The sequence below is a fragment of the Rhinolophus ferrumequinum genome, chromosome 2, assembly GCF_004115265.2.
Source record: "Rhinolophus ferrumequinum isolate MPI-CBG mRhiFer1 chromosome 2, mRhiFer1_v1.p, whole genome shotgun sequence".
Taxonomy (NCBI): Eukaryota; Metazoa; Chordata; class Mammalia; order Chiroptera; family Rhinolophidae; genus Rhinolophus; species Rhinolophus ferrumequinum.
This window is the reverse complement of record NC_046285.1, coordinates 41,904,328-41,925,598: the sequence shown is the minus strand read 5'-3', so window position 1 is coordinate 41,925,598 and position 21,271 is coordinate 41,904,328. Positions and strand designations below refer to the sequence as shown.

The 21,271-nt window shown below is 38.9% G+C and overlaps 1 protein-coding gene across 1 annotated transcript in view; it reads right to left on the bottom strand.

Moving 5' to 3' along the window:
• GAP43 (growth associated protein 43) overlaps positions 1–21,271 on the bottom strand; it is a 94,859-nt gene that overhangs the window by 29,757 nt on the left and 43,831 nt on the right. The window contains exon 2 of the mRNA XM_033121522.1: positions 12,511–13,123. Coding sequence (XP_032977413.1) covers positions 12,511–13,123 — 613 coding nt within the window. The remainder of the gene's footprint in view (positions 1–12,510; positions 13,124–21,271) is intronic.

Genomic DNA, 21,271 nt, shown 5'->3' with positions numbered 1-21,271 from the left:
ACATTGTTTAATGTACCTACCACCACAGTTAGAGGTTACTCAGACTAATCCTATCTGTAACTAAACACGTGGATTATAATACGAGGGGGTGGTTCTCGTTGACCTAAATAATACACGTAATTTACTTTAATCAATATGGTCACAGTTATCCAAACTCATTGTGAAGTCCAGCGGCAGCAAGTGAGAGTGATAGATTTGGACTTGATGTTAACAATTTGCCGGTCATATACACAAAGTCATTAACAGGGAAAGTCCTTAAATTTATATTTTCAAGCTGCACTTAACATGCCAAAGAAAATTCACGTGGAGAGGAGGGATAGAAACAAGAGTACCAGGAGCTCTGGACCTCTCCAGCCATCTCCACTTTCTCCTACCATTCTCAACCAGATCAGCTCTCTTTTGTGGGTTAGTATATATGTATTTGAAAGTTACTTGAACATAATTCCAGGCTAAGAATTATGAAAACTTGTTATACTACCCTCTATGAATTCACTGTTTCACAATGCTCCTCCTGGAATTAAAAACATCATTCACACTAAAATTTATTAGGAGGAAAGAAAGAGGCAACCCTTCCTCTACATTAGAAGTTAGAAGTCAGCAGTGGTTGCAATTCAATCCCACCCTGAATACATCTCTGAAAAGATAAAAAAGCCTTTCGATTCATTAAAAAGGTGCAGCTCAGATCACACTTTTGAGTACAATACACTCATCCCTTCAGTACAATTGTTTTCTTAATTGAATAGCAGGTACAATTCCAAATTTTACCCTTTTCCTTAACCTAAATAAGTGACCAACACATAACAGAAATCAATGCAAATGTTAGAATTAGTTCTCAGGGCATCACATACATATGTATATAAGTAGGTGAGTGCTACATACAAATAGATATTTATGTGCTTCTATATTGATACATTGTTTGGGAGCTGATGATTTCTGTTCCAATATTTCAAAGTTACCAAAAGTAAAATTCATTAAATTATTAAAATATATTGATTTGGGGTATGATGGAGCTGGTTCACATTGGCTACTGAGAGCAAGTTGTTTGCATCACTTCCCAACTGTGTGTTCAGTGACAACTCATCGGTAGCTTGAAATCAGCCATGATGGGAGTATTTATACCATAGAGATTGGCAAACCCTATAAATCAGGGCTTTTTGAGTTTGGGGTGTTTTCTTTTTTCTTTTCTTTTTTCTTTTAAAGATCCAGTTTACCAGTACATCACTGCAGATATCTGATAAAACTATCAATCATGAATGGCTTATGTCCTGTTTTTGTTTGTTTGCTCACTTTACATTGTAACATATATCCAGGTGCAATTATCATGTACCTCAGGGCAAATGGCCAATAACTAAAATGAATATAAGGAAAGACTGGGGAAGAGAAATATTATTTTACGATACCTGAAAATGTGATAAATGCTCTTTCTAATTCATATTTCAAACTAACCCTACGATGCAGACTCCCAATGTGATGAACATGTAATCAGAGTCACAGCCTAATCTTGAACGTGAAAAACCATTTCTTCATTTGTTGATCGCTAGATACTCTTACAAAACCCACTTTTTATCAGCATACTAGGAAAACAGAGAAGGATTTATCCTCATAAAAGTTCAAAACCAACATGTAAGTTGACAACCACACCAACTCCGTCTCCAGACCACTATTAATATCCTATAAACACAGTGGTACATCTTAGACGTCTGCTTTTCTGCTGGGGTAAAAAGCAGAAATAAATAGTTAATCAGAAAGTGGCAGGGTTTTGCTTTATTTTTACTCTCTGTTTTTCCTCCTTTAAAAACTGTCAAGACACAGGAAACTGATTTGTATCTTCCAATAAAAGCCAGGTTCTCCTGTCAACGTACTATAGTTAAGCCATCCATATTAAAGGAGAAGGAAGAAGGGAAAAAGAAATCTTCCGCTGCTGCTATTCTTTCTAAAAAGATCTGATTACACCAACGGAGAGAAGGCTGCAACGACATTGCTAAACTCTCGCTTTCTTAGCCCTTTAAATCGGACTAGAGACAGTTTCACAAAGTGGGGCCCTGTCTGCCTTTTTATCAAATATATGAGAGTTGCTTCAAGTTACATTATATATGTGGGGGGGGAAAATCTGTTCAATCTCCCAATCCAGTGTCCCCTGCGGTCTGCAGTATGACTGGCTCACAAGCTGTACACAAATTATGTTTATACTACTGTGGGAATGGAGAATAGGCACCAGAAACGGGAAAGCCTATTTTCTGGTCTCTGTCCCAAAACTGTTGGTTTGGAAACATATTAACAATTCATCCTATAGTGGGGCACAGCAGGTTCAGAAGATCTTAACACCTTGCAAAGATTACTTAAAACATGTCAGATGGGGAAAAGGAGCCAAGGAACCTGGCAGATCATTCCTTCCCTGGGTGTACCTGTCACACACTGGCAAGAGCCACACACACAGGTCACTCATGGGGCTGGAATGAAATTAATCACCTGCTTTCAGAAGGGAGCAGCCTTGGTTTCCTCTAGTTCTCAATATGTTTCTAAACATAATGCAAAATGCTCACATTGGTCTATGAAGCTCTAAGTGATTTGAAATCTGGCCACCTCAAGCGTGCCGAATACCCCTGAGTAACAACAAAACTTTTCAGTGAGCTTCTATATTCAGCTTCTGAAATAGCAAAAAGGTTGACGGCAGCACAGCTTTCTGTTTGTGCAAGTGTCTGTCTCCCCTTGCCACTTAGACTCTGCATATAAGGTTAGACTGTGTCATAACATGGGCATTGCCGAAATGGTGGTGATTTTGAGATCCTCTGTCTAACATTTTTGTTTTATGAAAGGAAAAACTCATACCCAAAGAACTCAAGGAATTTGCCTGACCAAAGTTTTAATCTAGTTTCCTGGGTCAGTTTTGGACTTCCTCTACTGTAATAACATTAGTCATTCATTCTTAACTCATTTATCAAATACTTACTGTCTTCTATTTCCCAATCATTATTACAAGGGCAAAAGATTCAACAATAAACACAACGTAGCATGGAGCTAATTTTTTGACTGAGGGTTAATCTCTAACAGCTGCTGCTGAATTATGATGAATTAAATTATTTGTATTTTTATGTTAATTTGAATGAAAGGTAGTTTCTCGAGGTTTTTTTATTTTGTTTTTTTTTTTTTTTTGCTTTTTTGTTTGTTTTTTAAATAAAAGGTATCCCTCTTCATTTGATACATCTTATTCTTCAAGGCTCAGCTGAGGTAACCTCAACACCAAGAAGTCTTCCTGGAATATTTTCCCCCTGATTAGCCTAAACAGATTTAACAGATTTTAATTTACAGACATTATAAATTTCATCATAGATAGCCTAGTCTCAACTTCTAATTCTCCCCATTTCATTGTAGATTTACAAGCACATCCTGGTAATATACCCAGCAGAGAAAGGAGTATTACTCTCCACACATGCCAACAGAGAGACATTGTCTCGGAGCCATTCTCCACTTCTTGTTCTCCTGAAGAGTGAAGAAAATGTGCAGCTCATTATTCTTCCAGGTTTTCTATGACAGCCTGAACTCTTGGGCAGGCCTGTCCCTGTATATCGTATCGTGTGTGTGCGCGCGCACATATACATACATGTTTGTGAGTTGGAAGAAGGGTAGGGTACAGGCATGGATACAGTGGTTAAGCATATCTAAATTGTATTATTCACTGTTTCATATGCCAGGCAAAGAGAAAATTCTTGAAGAGTTATGCAAATGTTCATTTCCACTGTATCTGAGAGACACATTCACCATGTGCTAACAAGAAGGGACCATTTTAGGTAAATGGTTTCTGGTCTCCAATCCCAAATCCAAAAGATTCCACCAACTCATACTAGAATTTTTTTTTTTAATTAGCCTCAGGATTTACTTGAAGTATATATATACTTGAAGTATATATTTCCAGGAAAGAACATTAATATTGAGCATGATTTATAAGGAAAGGCAAATAGCCTTCCTGGGTATTTTTTTCCCCTCTGAAGATACCTTAAGAATTGTAGTTTCCCTTATAAATAGAATGGTGTGAAATGATCAAACTGAAATATTTTACCGTCCACAATCCCGTAATTTGTGATTTGAAGACTGAAAATATCTTCAAATATGAGAATTGTTGAGTAATCGTATCTGACTTGCTCATCATTTACACCATCTTTTCTAAGGATGTTTATGGCCCAGTTCCAAACATTTAGGCCTGTTGGTCAATTTCACTAATGGTCAAAGATCAATTCCTGTGACTGTAGAGTGAATAAAAGAATTGGAGGAAAGTTGTTTTAGGCCTGTTTATATAATTCTTATGTTTTAATGACAGTCTACTGAAAATTCTTAAATGCTATCAATCACAATTGTCTGTTAGATGCTGCCTTTGTTCTACACAGGAACCCAAGGCTTTCTGTACTCTCAAAGCTGTTTTAGTTACTCTAATGAAATAAGATGGGTATAAAAATAAATCAATAATGAATTAAGTCTAAAATTAAAGTGAAACTATTGACAGCAAATTATGGCCACTATAGCTGTAGGGTTCTACCTCAGAAACAGGGTTAGGAGGCCTAAAAGCAAGACTCCAAACCATGTAAGAAAACATCACTGTCAGCTCTTTATTTTCAATCTCAAGCGTAAGGTAGGTTAGAAATTTTCATTGAGATTTCCTTGCAGTCTCCTGGGCCTCTTGTGTAACAATACACTTTCTTAGAGCTAATTTATTCCTGGATTCTTTGCCCCTCTAACCAAACTTAGCTACTGTCAGCCTATCCCCTAAACCCATTATCTAACAGTTTAGAAAACAAGGGAACATAGCAAAGTGAGGATGGGAGATGAAGAGGCTATTTGCCCACACTTCAAAGATGCCTCTTCAACCTGCCATGGCATACTTGCGTTTTGGTCTAGAAGGCAAAGAAGACCTAGTTGAACACACTTACTTTTACAGATATTGGAACTAAGCCCAGAGGGTAGAAAGGCTGGTCTGAAATCATCAGCAGAAGCTTAACAAGAGCACAGGTCTCTTGATTGTAGGTGGTGTTTAGTCTATTGTGCTGAAAATACAGAGTGTTTTCACTATTATACTTCCTATAAGATATTGGATCTATTAAAAACATGATACTATTCATTATCCTTATGAAAATAATTTATGGGCAGCTCTTTTAAAGAAGCCCAGAAATAAATTATTTGCTCAGAGAGCCAAGCTTTATTGCTGTGAGATCAATAACTGGCTAAGGCTTTTTTGAAGAAGGAAGTAATTCAAATTTTCTTAATTATATAAATTGGTTTGAGGTTCAGCACCTTATTCAGCCACTTTTTTATGGCACAAAATGCAAACAAGACTAAGAGGGCTGGCAAAACTTACGTACACATGCCTTTCAAACTTTCCCCTCCTCTTATATGCATGCTATAAACCATATCATCTGGGAGATCTTCAAGGGCTCAGATCTTATAGCTTTAAACAGCACCATTGGCTTCCTCCTTCCCTTGCTTTTATGTCTGGTTATAGAAAGCTTTTCATTCTTTATTTAATGAAGCTATGATTATGAGAACAAAATAAGAGTGGTGACCACTCAGTGCTTTTAGTCCATGAGATGGAGCACTCTGCTGTCTTTCCTTGCTTAGCCAAATGGACTAACTGTAATACTTGCTGCTCTTGGTGCTTTCTCCTCTTCCTTTCAATCCTTCTGGGATTGTGTGTGTGTGTGTGTGTGTGTGTGTGTGTGTGTGTGTGTGTGTAGAAAAAAGAAAAAAATATCTGATGAATATGCACTAGTACCTGAAAAATATTCTACCTTTTAAGAAGTATTGTTTGATTTTCAGTTCCAAATATAGGTTCACTGTTCTAAAATTGGGGGAGTTATTTACATGCCTTTCTGTTTACTTGCTTCTTTATAAAGTGATAGTAGTTCCTTAAGATGAGCTTTGAAAGAAATGGATCAAAGGCCTCACAATATGAGTGACCTGACTGACTCTAAGACACATTTCTTCTTATTTTTTGCCTGCTTACACTTTTTTAAACGAAGAGATAATGATTGCTCCTCAATCTTTCCAACGTTCTTCATTTTAGTTATATATATAAAGGTAACGGGGCCCTTTGGAAATACCCTTGCCAAACGGGGGTGAAATATAAACAAGAATTTAAAAAGATACTCATTCTTGTAAGGCAAATTTAGAGGAGGAATCACCTAGAATACATGAAATTACTTTCATCTGATTAAGATCTGAAACTTTCAATTGCTAATTTTTAGTTCTCTCAGAATATTTAATGGAGTCAGTATTACTCCTGGTAAGCACAATCAATTTCAACTGATCTTTACAGCTCTCTTAGGACTATTAAAACTTGAAGATCTTCAAATTAAGAACGACTCAGAACCCCAATAATTTGGGGGCAATGAGCCTATAAGGGAATTGTGACCAAGGACTATGGTTAGTTACGGGATACCCATCTGTCAATGTACATCTGGAATATCCAGTTAGACAAATGAGGGGGATGTTCTGAGATCAGGACATGATGTTGGGATTCTTAGACATTTCTCTTGATTTTTTGTTTCTTCCAGAATAGTACTTGTGGGGGTGGTAGAGTTCAATATGTGGCCTCTGTAATCAGGCCATCTGGTTAGGCTCCTGGTTCAGCTACTTGCTAGCTGTTCACAATGATTAGAGGCCACCATCTCTCTAAAACTTAGCTTCCTCATTGGTAAAAGGGGAAGAGGAAATTATAGTACTTACACTACAGTGTGGTTATGATGATGAAATGTGATAATCCCCACAGAGCACTTAGCACAAGACCTGCCACTTAATAAATGATCATTCAGTGCAATTACAGAAACTTTGTATTTTAAGCCTTGAAAAAAAAAAAATCTCAAAAACCAACTCCGTAGCTTCTCCTCTTGAAGATGAGACAACTGAGAGCCAGAGAGACGCAGTGGCCTGCCTAAGATCCCACAGCAGGTTAGTAAAAATATTGAGACTAGAATCTTGGTCTCCTTATTCTAGTCCAGGGCTCTTTCCCCTGCATTATCTTACTGCGCATGCACTCCAGAAAATGCCCGAGGAACGGCGTGGGTGATATTTCCCAATAATAATAAAAAAGTGTCATAACGGCTAAGATTAAGAGGAAAATGCAGGAATTGCGATAAAACATAGTACCTTAAAAGAGAGGTAAAGAACTGCAGGGCTGAAGTTAAGGGGAGGATTTTAGAGGTCTATCAATTTGATCCATTTTGTCACTGACTATGCCTGTGGGCACAATACCTATTTACTTAGCCCCTATTCTCAGAATGCGAAGTAGAAACGAAAATATTATCAAATGCTACTGGATTGTTGTCAAGAAATGCCAATAAAAATGATTACTCTAGCAATATAAAAGAGCACCATAAAAGCTTAATAATCAACAGTATTTAAGCAGCATGCCACTGAATATCTGACAGGGTGCCCGTGTTTTATAGACAGCATTTATGGACTTTCACAATCCAAATTTTCACTCTTTATGAGTGGTATATAAATTTGGGAAGTGGTTGAAACCACATTTCAAATCAAAACCGCCTAAGAGGCACTCTGCCAAATAAGTGTAAATATCCTCGGGAAATTTCACATCTAACAGAGCTTGGTGGAAGAGGATCTGGCTTTTGGAGAGATAAAAATATTATGGATGGTTACCTTGGGCCTTAGGCAAACATTTTTCTGGGGAACATAAATAATTTTTCCAACTCCAGAAATAAGGGCAGAGTATTTCACTTTCTTACACATAATTATCATTTCAGAAACTATAAATTTTGCATCTATTCTTTTCGCTAGTAATTTAGTGGTAAAGACACACATTATATAAAAACTTATTTATGGCAGGTATCAAACTGCAAGAAGCACCGTCTCATTCATACTGTGTCCCACAATGCCTTGGCACTCTATACCTATTTGCAAAATTTGAGTTGAAATGATTACTGTCATTATTTTCAACACCTCTCCCTGAATTTCATCCCACTCTCACTACCAAATGAGAACTCTTTTAAGATCAGCAACCATATCTCACTCAGCTTTGTGACCTCAATGCCTAGCACAGTAGAAAGTTAATATAGATGGAAGGAAAAATAAAAAAGAAAGGAAGAAAGGGAGAGAGGAAAAGAAGGAGGGAGGGAAGGATGAAGGAAGCACACAAGGGAGGAGAAAAAGAAGTAGGGAGACACTACATTAATTTTTCTAGTCAGAGAATGGCAAACAAAACTCCTTTCTTTCCCAGATCATTATTAATGACCCCAATTCAAAAGAGGCAATGAGACCATGAAAAGAAAATACAGTCAAGATCAACATACAGAAAAATCTAGGGGAACTCAAGAGTTACACTTCCTACTAGTTATTAGTCTAGGACCCTGTGGCAGCCACCCAGTCAACATGTCTGATTTCTAGTCACCTGAATGTGTGACTTGGTAATACTATGCCACAGAATATGGCCACAGCAGAAATTTTGGAGTCTGCTACTGTTGCCTTATAGCTGCCAAACCTTTTGTTCCCCCGCGCTCTTCCCAGGATTTCACAAGGGAGTGCCTCAGCAAACTGAGGCCCTATGGAGAGATATCAGAAAAGCTCCTTGGAGGGGAAGTCTCAGCAAACTGAGACCCGACGGAATTATATCGGTCCCTCCCTTTGCCTTCACACACACACACGCACGCACATCTCCACATCTTCCTTGGAGATGTGCGTGTGTGTGTGAAGGCAAAGTACAAGCTGGAACACAATGGGAACTTTCGGAGAGACAGCCAGCAGGCTACGTAACACACAGGTTTTGAGATTAATAATCTTTTACCTCCTTTGAAGTTAACCAATAAAAGCTATGCGTTGGCCTGATTCGGAGCCAGTTCTTGAGGCTGCAGCCCCTTGGCCCCGCTTGCACCCTATTCTTAACTACTGTCTTTTCTTAGCCCTGCGCTGCCCTTCTCGCTTCCCACAGCTCTTGTCATGCTGGACGCGACACACTACAGGTGAAAGTCAATAGGATATCATGGAGAAGAAGAGACATAACAGAGAATTCCTTCGCCGAGAACCCAATGGGCTCAGGGACACACTGTCCAGAAGGAGACGCCAGTGACACAGTCATTAAAGGAGGCGTTCTCTCCTCATGGCTGAAGAAGGGCAATGTCCTAGAGATGCTTTCAACACTCATCTTCCTATAAAGGAATCATCATCAGAAACACACTGAAATCTTTTGATCATAGGCATGCCAAGAGATGGGAAGGCAGAGTGGCAAAGCAATGAGAGGGAGACATAGTTAGAGTATTAAAAACAACAACTCCAAAGGTCTTAATGCAAATGGCATCCACCTATAACAAGCCCATAAATGGTAAACGAAGTAAAATCATATGTTTATAATTTACAAAGCATTTCCATATGTATTAAAGCAGTGATCAGATTTGGCACAAAATTTTTGACCCTCTTAACTGACAGAAACTGTCTTGAATATGTCTTTTGACATGTTCTGCCCTAACACCACTCCACCTTTTCAGATTATCCCTCTAGGCAGTTATAGAATCTTAAAGCAACCCAAGGTAACCATCCATTTCCACACAGTACAGTGTTTCCCCAAAAATAAGACCTAGCCAGACCATCAGCTCTAACACGTCTTTTAAAGCAAAAATTAATATAAGACCCGATATGATATGATATGATATGATATGATATGATATGATATAAGACCCGTCTTATAGTAAAATAAGACGGGTCTTATATTAATTTTTGCTCCAAAAGACACATTAGAGCTGATGGTCCGGCTAGGTCTTATTTTCGGGGAAACACGGTAGAGCCCAATTAGAAATACTGTTATTTTAACCTGGGTTGTAAATCTGGGTTAAATATATCCAATGGGAGACAGAGGAAAATGTCATACAGGGCCCCCTGGGAATCTGGGCCAGAGATGCTATAATAGATCTTGTCACCTTTAGTTTCTGTGATTCGGTAAAATTCACCATATCTAGGTAATTTGTGCTTGTCACATACAGCAGGCAAGGCTAATAGATACATCAGCCAGAAAAAAACTACGGGCAGCATTTCAGGGCCTAACTCAGAGGACAATACTGAGCCAAAGCTCAGAAACAACGTAAAATAAATTGCCCATTGCGATTACCTTCAAGTTGAACTTTACCTACACCTTCAATTACCTTTCAATGCACATAATAAAATCAGACTGAGGTGTTTTTCAGCCGGAATTTGTAAAATTTGGGACAGAGCACAATCTCTATTTGTTTTCATGAACCAGGCATATTTTCAATCAAATAAACAAGTGAATAAGCAAAGTTGCAGGAGGATTATATGAATGAGTGAACGAACTGTCTATAAATTAAATCTAGTCAATTTTCATTCATTCAATATTTGACATTTATTGTGTACTATATAAAATATTTTATTCATTTGGGTTCTCATAACTTGAAAAGTAATGAAACTAAATGTTCTTAAAAATATATTGTATTTTAAACTTTTCATTGATTCAAGCAGTCTGTTTTTCTATTAAACAAAAGCATGACTGTACACCTAAAATCACATTGTGTCTTTCTGTGTGCTGACAGCTTTCGAAGTCCCAGTTAAAAAATATGGTCTAAGCAATGTCAAACATTTTCTATATTTTGAAAAGCATGATTGATTTCTAAGAGTTATGAAAATGATACAATAGGTAGTCTGTCATATGCAAGGTGATTTCCAGCTGTCTTATCTGAGGCTAGAATCCTCAACCTAAAGAAAAGTCATTAACAAGATTTGTTTTGCTGAGTAAATTAAAACCAATCCCCCATTCTTTACAACATGACTTACCTTTTCCAGGGAAAAAATTCTTATCTTCTTAACCCCAAGTTGTGGTATACAGTTAAGACTACTCTGGGGCAGGTATATAGTTAGAATAAAGATTTAAAATGAGTCTCTGATAGAAAGGTGTGTGATAGATCTGGAGCTAGAGAATGCTAACAATAATAATAATAATAATATAATCTGGCTTTTTACTCAGAATTTGGGGGTAAGGTGAAAGAGATAGACCTGAACATATCTAGAATAATCATCTGCCATCCTCTAGTATCTAATTTGGAGAAATAGAAGGAGGGCTCATGTCCAATAATTACTTTCTCAATCTAATGGTCAGATTTCAAAACATCTCCCAGAGCATTCTCATGCAGTAGGTCCTCTCCAAGGGCACAGCATGGTCCAGTCCAAATTTGGGACCTTGGACACATCATGGGTTAAGTCCATGAAGTTCTAAAAGATTACACTCAACCTTTTAAACTGGCACAGAAGCAACTCTGTCTTAAGGTCTTTGGGGCTGAAAGATATTCATGGCTCATATGAGGCTAGAGACAGACCCTGGAAACTGCTTCCTTCAGAACTAGGGGTGGGTGGGGTGAGGGACGGGTCTAGTCTCCAGAGGTAAAGGGCTGTTAAATGTGTCTTGCTCTGGCAACGCTCCTTTTCAATGCTGCGCAGGCTCTTTGGTTAATAACAGTAAAAACACTCCAACTTTCAAGGAAGAGCTCCAAACGAAAGAGAATCCAGAACCTTTCTACAATCATAGTCAACTCGAAGTTATTTACGCATATGGTAGGAAGCTGCGTCTTCAATAATAAAGTGATGATTTATGTTTGATTTCACAATATGTTCTATATTTGGGGTTTTTCTTTTGTTTTTGGCAACTTCAACAGACTTATTTTCCTAATTAGTTTGACCCCGATTAATGTTACAATTAACATTCTCTGAGTATACAAACACAACGGCACACTGTTCACCAATTTGATGGTGGGGAGAATGCGCAGTAACATATTGGGAGATAAGGGAAAGGTGGTCTGAGATTATGTTTTTGCTGCTGGCAATTCACAAACTAGATCGTTTGAATCAATAAGGAGTTGGCTGTATTTATAACAGGCACTTCTTAGAGCCAAATCATCACATTAGCTAATTCCCATCCATAAAACATATGTGGCCTCAGAAATTGCTTATTAAACTAAGTCTAACCACCACATGGAATATATATATATTCTATGGATGGGATATATGTATATATATTTTAAATATATGTATATATTGTATATATGTATATATATACACAATATATATGTATATATATATACACATATGTATATATATACATACAATATATATACGTATGTATATATTGGATATATGTGTGTCTAGATATATATATATACATATATATGTATATATATATATGTATATATATATATATATTTTAAATCAGGGTTACCTAGTTTTAGTGTTTATGTCAATCCAATTAACAAGATAATTGCTAGATCTTCTAGTACTGGCGGCTACACAGACCTGCCTGAGTTCTCTCTCGGGCTTGGAGATATTTGGGAATATAAGTGGCCAGAGTTAGTTCTTAGTCCTGCCATTTTGGGGAATGAAGCACAGCCTTCCTTGATTTCCTGAAAACACCTTCTAGCCCTTTCCCCTCTCCCTTGATGGCCCACGTGGCCTGGCCTTCCAAATAGGCCCCAATGAGCTCCCCATTCCTGGCCTCTGACCGTCACAGTTGCTCACCTATCTTCTCCTCGGCTTGGCTGCTCTCTGAAGTCTCCGTTGGAGGCTGGGCTGTTGCCTTGGTGGCAGCATCCTCTGCAGCAGGGGTGGTGGCAGCAGCAGCAGCAGCAGTGACAGCAGCAGGCACGTCGGCTTGTTTAGGCTCCTCCTTGGCTGGGGCGTCTTCCGCCTTAGAGGACAGCGAGTTGTCAGTGGAAGCTTTAGTGGCACTTTCTGTCTCAGCAGAGCCGGCCTTCTCCTCTGAGGGGGCAGGAGCCTGGGGGGCTGCCTGCTCTGCAGCAGCATCAGGGGTGCTCTCCCCTTTCTTCTCCTCTGAAGGAGTTTCTCCTGCTTTGCCGGTCTCCTCAGACTTAGGGCCAGTGGCTGGGACTGCTTCAGTGGTGGGACCTTCTCCCCCCTTCTTCTCCACACCATCAGCAACAGGGGCTTCATCCTTCTTCTCACTCACTTCAGCCTCAGCTGCGTGGGCATCACCCTTCTTCTCTCCTTTGAGCTTTTTCCTTGTTATGTGTCCACGGAAGCTAGCCTGAATTTTGGTCGCGGCCTTATGAGCTTTATCTTCTGGTTTGATGCCATCTTGTTCGATCTTTTGGTCCTCATCATTTTTTTCAACCTTTGTGGACAAAGTGGGGGAAAAAGGAGAGATAGAGTGATGTTTTTTCCCTGCAAATCACAGCATTCAACAAATATTTATCAAATGAATTATTCTGGGCCAGGTACAGAAATCTACAATACTGTAGAAATTCAAATCAAGCCTCCTCTCTCTGGTGGGAACACATTATTTTATGGGGAAAACTCATGTCCTTTCAGTCTTCCAGAATCACTGGCATTATTTGATATGTATTTCTTTCCCCAGCTCAATGTCTCTCCGTTGCCAAACTTAAACCAGCTTTTCTATAGATGTACTTTGATAATTCAAATAACATTCACCCTAGGTTTTACATAAACAGCTGTGAAAGATAATGCTTTCTCAGGATTTCTGAGTGGGACTCTGTTCAAACTTCACAATTTAAAAAAAAAATTATGGGAAAGTCTGATTATTTTACCCAAGATTTCAGGTCCGGTTGTGAAATCAATAGATCTGGGACAAAGAGTAAGGTAGAGGTTTAGACAACAAATTCTATCAGGGTTTTATGCAACGTGCAAATGAATTCCAGGGCTTTGAGGGTTTTGTTCAGAATGTGACAACTCAGAATGCTGGTCACAAAAGGATGTCTAATTCCCACGTGTATGGTCTAACACCAGTAATCAACAAACCAGACCTTCAAAATCTGAAGACAGAAAATGGCCATTATTCTTGAGTTTAAAACAAGAGTGGAAAACACCATTTCCACCTTTGAAAGAGCAGCATATATTTACCAAACCCCAATTTCTTATTCCCAAAGCAATTTAATCCTAAAATTAGTTCTATATTATTGTCAATAGAGCCATCCTAGTACTGAAAGCAAGAGATTAGAATACAAAATTTTTACCATTTGGTTGCAATATTTAAAATATTTACAACATGCCGTAAATAATATTTTTCCACAAGGAAATTAAATCAGAACATAGGTATAGTTATGGAAAGAAACATATAGGCAAGTACATAAAATTCCATTATCACTCCATTGCTCACCATGGTTCCCCAATGTGGTTACTGATAGTCTCCATTCATTCCTTCCTTCAACTTTGGAGTACATAACTTTTCTTCACTTTTGTGAACAATGTTCTAAACAATGGGGAAATACAACAGTGAACAATGCAGCAACTTTCCTTCAAAAGACCAATGATAAAAGCGTGCTTATCATGTAACAAGTCCTGTGCTTGGCCCCAATCTTAACCTTGGCCTGACCTTCGCCTTCGTTCCAGTTTAGGAGGTAAGCCACAGCAGGCCAACACAATGGTATGCTTTCCACCTGTCATACCAGCTCTGCCCCACTGACCTAGATCCAGCTCTTCATGATGCAGGCCTGTCTGACATAATTTGGACAAGCACATGAGCCTGCTGTTCTGTAGGCCCATCAACATGCTAGTGGATATACAAAGGCATTTTTGAAAATAAACTACATGTAAGAATAAAAGCAGGACTAACAATTTTCCAATAAAATTTAAGAAAAGTTTTCCTTATTACTCAGTTAACATGTATGTGCATGTCTCCATACAAAGAAAGGAGTGGGTGAAAATCACTTTGCAGAGGCCCTGTCTGCTCCCTCTTCCCAGCGCCACGCTGCCTCACTGCCGAGTTCTCTGATGCACCCCTACCTTCCCGCTGTCCTGCTGCTCTTGATGGTTCCTACTGGGACACACACAGCACAATCTGGGGCACAGGAGCAGCTGTCCCTGCCAGGAGCTCTCTGCTCAGAGATGGAAGCATAACCCTGTTAAATTAACAGTTGTGAATGGAGCATGGAGCCAAGATACGGTTAATTTATTTTACTCTATCTTGAGTTTTCTGAATGAGGCACTATCTTATGTGACAGGACAGCTGCACTTGGGTGTTGACGCCAAGTGGTTCTTTAATACAAAGACTGCTCCTTGGGAAATAGATAAACCAATTATTTCAGAGTGGGCAGGTGTGCAGAAAAGACCCTCTGGTGACTCAAGAAAGCTATAAATTCAGACCCGCCTCTTATAAGAACATAAAGCAAAGCTGATGAAACTCTTAACAAGATGGAAAACATAAACAGAAGGAAGCTGAGAATCTGCATGAAATAAAGAAACTTTATATGGATAAAGGAAGAGTTCCTCTCAATTCTCCCCTCACTGCCTCAATTCCTCAGATGACCTGCCAATTTACCTTTCCAAATGATCAGGACTTAAGCTTCTGTACATAGCATCTATGCTAAAACGACTATTTAAAAAGACTCAGACTAGACTTGGGTGCCAAGATTGTGGGACCAGGCTTACCTGAACAATTCAAGAGTTTAAGGGATACAAGAGAGGAAGGGGTGGGCAGGAAGGGAGAAAATTATGAAAGGGCAGAGTCTGGAGTGAGAGGAGAATATGATTCTGTAAGAGCGAGGTACCCAAATGGGCGGGTACACCCAGGGAAATGATCAAAGTACTCCGTGGGCTTCTAGCTCATCTTGGAGGAATGGCTGGATCACTTACCATCATTAGAGATTTAGGGAAACTGGATTCTAGAAATTGGTTGGAAAAAGACAACTATTACAAATTTTTCAGATAGAGGGACAGAGAGAGAAAGTGAAGGGAAGGGAGGAAAAAGAAGGGGAGGGGAGGGTAGAGAGGAAGGGATGAGAAAGGAGGGCGGAGGGTAAGGGAGAGAAGAAAGCAGGCTAAGATGAGGCCAGACTGAAGTGGTTGAACAGATGCATCCAGGCACAAAAATATTTAAGTACAAACTGGGTCTTAAGCCAGACAGTGCCAGATTGTGTGTGTGTGTGTGTGTGTGTGTGTGTGTGTTTCTTTTGTACCTCTAATTGATTCTATTAATATGGTTCAAACTATAGGTTATTTTCTGGCATAAGTCCTTTCACAGTACTAGAAGTAATTGGACTGAAAGTGTATTTTTTTTGAGAGACGAGACAAGAAGGAAGACATTTCCCAAGACTGGCTTCCCCACTGCTAACCCCAAGATGTCAGGCCACACATACTTTTTCCCAGCTAGAACTAGAAGACCTTACCTAAGACAAAGGATTTCTGAACCCAGGGAAACCAGAGCATTCAATATATTCAGCACAACCCTTTCAGTTTCTAAAAGAAAATACTGTGGTGGCCCAGAAAAGTGACTTGCCAAAATTCATCGAGTGAATGAGTGAGTAAGAGGCTCAACTTGTATTTGAACTCAAATCCCCTCCCCGCCCACCCCATCCCAAGTCCAATTTTATTACATCAATGACCTGGAATCCCTTGGACTTTCTTGTAGCAGACAATCTATAAAACATCCTGTCAACATTCTCATTCATCTATTCATGTAAATATGCCGTGTCTATGCTAAGCCCTCTAATGAGCATGGATATGACATCTACCCACACAGGACACACAGGATTCTTTTTTAAATATGCCTTTTGAAAATAACCTCATATACTTTAACAATCAGTATATGTGAGTTATATAAGGAGGAGGTCCATAAAAAGTAGATTCTGATATTTAGTGGCTAAAAGGTCAGTTCATAAGTTTCATTAAAATAGATTTATTTTTTAAACTTAGCCTTGCCACCGACAAGCTTTGTGCTGAGCTCTAATGTTTTCTGAGGGAATTTCAAATCTTTCATTTTTACATGGGATTGTTGTTGTCTGTGAATTCACCGGAGGACATTCCAGTGCAGAGTATTGTATGTACGAAGAATATCATTACAAGTTGCAATAACTTTCTTAGGAATCTTCATTGCTGTAGCTTAGTATTTTTACTGACCAATATATTTGGGAGCTCTGTAATTTATGAAGTCTGAAAGGAAGCCAAGGTACTATATGAAATCTTCACTTCTCAACCAAGGCTAAAATCTTGGATGACTATTAGTTTGAAGAAGATGAAGGGTATCATTACATTAACTTGTTGAGATCTAGTCAAATTTCTAAATCCATTAGATGAAAGAGCCATAATTTTCATCAGTATTTAAGAATCACAGATAAGAAAGCCAAAAATAAGAAGTACTTATTCAATACCCAACATTGTTGCTCTGGTTAGTAGTTTTCTTTCCCTTTGAGGGAAGGAGGAATGGACAACTTAGAATTCATTCTAAGATGTCTAAACATTTGCATTCTCTATGTTTTCTCTAGAAAATTCTCTAGAAAAGAATTTTGGGCAAAAATCCATGAATGCCTGACTTTTAGAACTAAAATAACATCATCCACTCAACTGGGACACCTCACTTCATTTAACATTTTCCAGTTATCATAGGAATACCTCGACCTTCTGAGCACAGAAAAACTTAGCCCTGTATCTACTTCTGCCAGTTATAAATACCACCATTATAACACTTCACATTTTCTCTTAAGCAGGATTGAATTTTAAACGTTTTAAAAATCATTGATGTACACCAATTCCTCTTTCCGAGACTATCTTTAGTAAACCAAAAGATTTCAATTTGATTGAACAAAAGATATTTCTGAGAAGCAAAATCAAAAGGCCAGAGATGTCCTAAGCAAAGTTTTCTTTAACATACTATAGTTTTCATGGCTATCACAATTTTATGCAGCCCATAAAGGAAGCAGAATAAAGTGTTTGTGGATATGTATGAAATCAGTCAAATATCTACTTACGAATCACTGCTTTTTATTAATAATGTATTGAAATTCACATCAGACAATTTCACTCTATTTTTAAGCATAGTTGATAACACATACTTTAGAGAAAATGTCCGAATATTAAAGTTTACAGTGGAGCTTCTGTGCTTTCTTTGAATCTAGTCCAAGATCAGACATCCAGTGAAATGCCCCTTACGGAGGAGAGAAAGGAGGATGGGCAAACCTCCTCCAGTTCTGTAGATGAATTGTTTTCATGTTTCTGGACAGTTGTAGGAAAGAAGCTTTCCTACATTTAAAAGACGAATGCGCACTGCTGGAATACGTGGGGTTCCATGGACACTCAGTCTGGTTTAAAGATCTAACTACAATGTGAGGGGGTGGGGAACAGGGTGTGGGCAGAAGCAATGAAACTGTTGTGCTTTTGCCAAGAATTGTCATCACGTTTTTAAACTCTGATTTTCCAGTCCAGGGAAAAGTCCTTTTTTGGTTTTTGGGCAGGTGGGAGCACAAATATATGACTAAGCAATTCTCTAGGGGAATGTCAGCCATCAGGAGGAGTGATCTTGCAAATCCTGGCAGAATGGTAGTAAGGGAACTCGGTTTCCTCCTTCAGGTGAAGGGTACAACATTTGCTGCAGCTCCAGAACTTCCAGTGGGAAATAAATGCGCATTGATTGGCTTCCCATGTAAGAGAACCCAACACCCTATATTGAAAATTGAAATAGTATCATTAGCTTTTTAAAGAATAGCTAGTGATCAAGATATAGGTCTTCAGTTCACGTTCATATATTTATTTAACATGTACAGACCACCTGCTTCTAAAAGAATATGAAGCGGCATATTCAACACACTATAAAGTACCATTGGAGAACTCATTTTCCATTAAAAAGAGTTACATTTTATTTTATTTTGTATATTTGTAACACTATTTGTCCCACAAGACAGAGAAGAGACAAAGAGTATATTATAATTGGCACCTTCTAACAGACAAAAGTCAGCATAGGAAACACCCTGTCTGTTTTGTTCACGACTGAATCTCCAGTTTCTAGAATGGTGTCTGGCACACAGTAGATGCTCATTAATACTTCTTGAACGAATCCAAATGTAAACACCTCAATTAGTGTCATTTTAGAAAGATGACGATAGGCAAAGAAGTCTGGGATTCCGTTTTGTCAACTTTTGTTAAAATCCTTTATTTCCCAGTGATGGACTTCAAGAGCATCTGACTAAGACAAGTATATGTTTCTCCAACACCTAACTGAGTAACTGACTTTGTAGGGTGAGGTTGAACACAAAAACGAATTATGAAAATAAATGAGCAGGGGTGAGACAAGGAGAGAAGTCATAAAACTATAGAAATGAAATTATGATAATAGTAATTGTAAAAACATGTAGAAATGTCAATAAATCTAAGATAAAAACAACTGACATATTTATCTTATCTATGGACTGGCTACAGTCATATCAATCAAATTGTTTTTAAAATATATATTTCTATTTCTCTATTTGTAAAACAGGTGAAAATATTTATGGGATTATTGGAGTCTCTCCTCTTCCCTGTATTAATACTTAATCTGTACAATGAGCCCCAGGGCCTAAAGTTGTAGGCTGGGATGACTAGTTTCTTCATTATTTAAGGAAGGAAGCCCCCTTCCTCAAACTGGGGTTGGGAGGAGCCCAAGGTTCAGATGAGGCACATACTTACGCTGGTCCATCTGTCAGGGCACATGATGGATAGAATGTGACTAAACCTTTCAGAAAACCTCTGGGTATGGCAGACATAGGGATCAGTCATCTGACCGACTCAAGGTCAAATGTACTGATGCCCAAGCAAATACCAGCTGAGAGTCAGCTCTGGGAGAAAGTGGCTCCACTCTTGAGCAGTGGGAGCTGATCTTCTGATGAGCATTGCCTATTCATTACATCTACAAGTGTTCCCTGCCTCTACCATTGTTCCCTACCTCTACCAGTGTTCACTACCTCTACTAGTATTCACTACCTCTACAGTGTTCATTACCTCTACAAGCCACATGTTCAAAGAAGAAAAAGGTGGGCAAGATGAGAGAAATACTAAATCCTGCCCTTGGAGAGGTCTCTGTGCCTATAGTGGCCACTGAGCTGGGAACAAAAAAGGAGGCACTTCCCATAAGGCTGCGGAAAAGGCTGAAATCACACACCAAGACATGAGAGGGACCATGAAGATTCTTCTGCTAACAACTGGAGAAAAAGGAAGAGCAGCAGGCAGCCAGTACATCTGGGAAAAGATAGAAAAGCAGTCTACCAACAGACAGCCCTTGTATCACCATCGCAGGGGAATTCCTCTCAGTTAAGTGTTCGCAAAAGCAAACCACAGTCTGAGCTGCTGGAGAAGGTGCCCAGAGCCAACTAGCAGGAGAAAAAGCCAGAGTCCAAGGAACCAAGCAGAAAACTGTCTCCGTCCCTCCCTCCCTCCCTCCTTACCTCCTTCCCTCCTTCCTTTCTTTCCTTCCTTCCTTCCTCCCTCCCTCCCTCCTTTCTTCCCTCCCTCCCTCACATCCTTCCTGGCACCACAAATTGTCTCTTGTTGGACACAAAGAAATAAAGGACACGATAGGTATTTAAATTACTATATTCTTCCTACTATGCTGAATAGTGATTAGTAATTTATTTTTTAAATTCAACCACTTTCATAAATTACATTCTAAGTCGGTAGTACTTGGTACATTTTGTTCAATGAATAAATGATTGAGAAAAACCTTCTTTATCTACTTTAATATGTGCCCTTCTCCAAGTATTGTCACCCTTGGCCTACTTACCTTGTTTTTCCTTCTATGCGCTTACAATCACCTGACATATATTTTTATTTCATTATTAACTGAGTCTTCCTTTGGATTATAAACTTTCTGAGAGCAGGACCTTGTCACTTTTGTACAATCCTCAAAGCCTTGGTAGCTGAAATAGTATTGGCACAGAGTTGACGCTCCAAAAATATTGATTTGTGACTACGTGACTGCGTGTCACACTGTGTTAGTGATCAGAGAGCATGTAAATGTGCAGCACCAATGGCTGGGTGTCCTTGCTTTGCTCTGAGAAACTAATGCTTAGGGTCTGCATCAAGCCACGCTCCAGCAGTCACATTCCTCTGTCCTCTTACATCTATGAATGGACAGCATATAGTTAGTGTGTCAATTCAAACCTCATCATAACCATGGTAGGAACACATCACTGTGCCTGTTTTATGACTGAGATAATTAAGGAAGCATAAAGGGGCCCAGTTTATCCATCTTCTAAGTGACAGTGCCCACCCTCAATCCCACTCCTCATCCAGTGCTTTTTAATATAGAATGTCGGAAGCCAATATTCCCTGGTGTATAAGAGCATGGGCTGTAGAGTTAGAGGTGTGAAGGTCTGAATCTCTGCTCTGCCACTTAATTACCAGCTCTTGACCTTAGGCAAGTCAGCCTCAGTTTCCTTATCTATAAAATGGGGGGAATATCAGGGCTATCTCATCGTGTTGTTGTAAAAATTAAACGAGTTAATGTATATAAAGTTCTTAGCATAGTCCCTGACATATTGTAATTGCTCAAAAAAGGGTA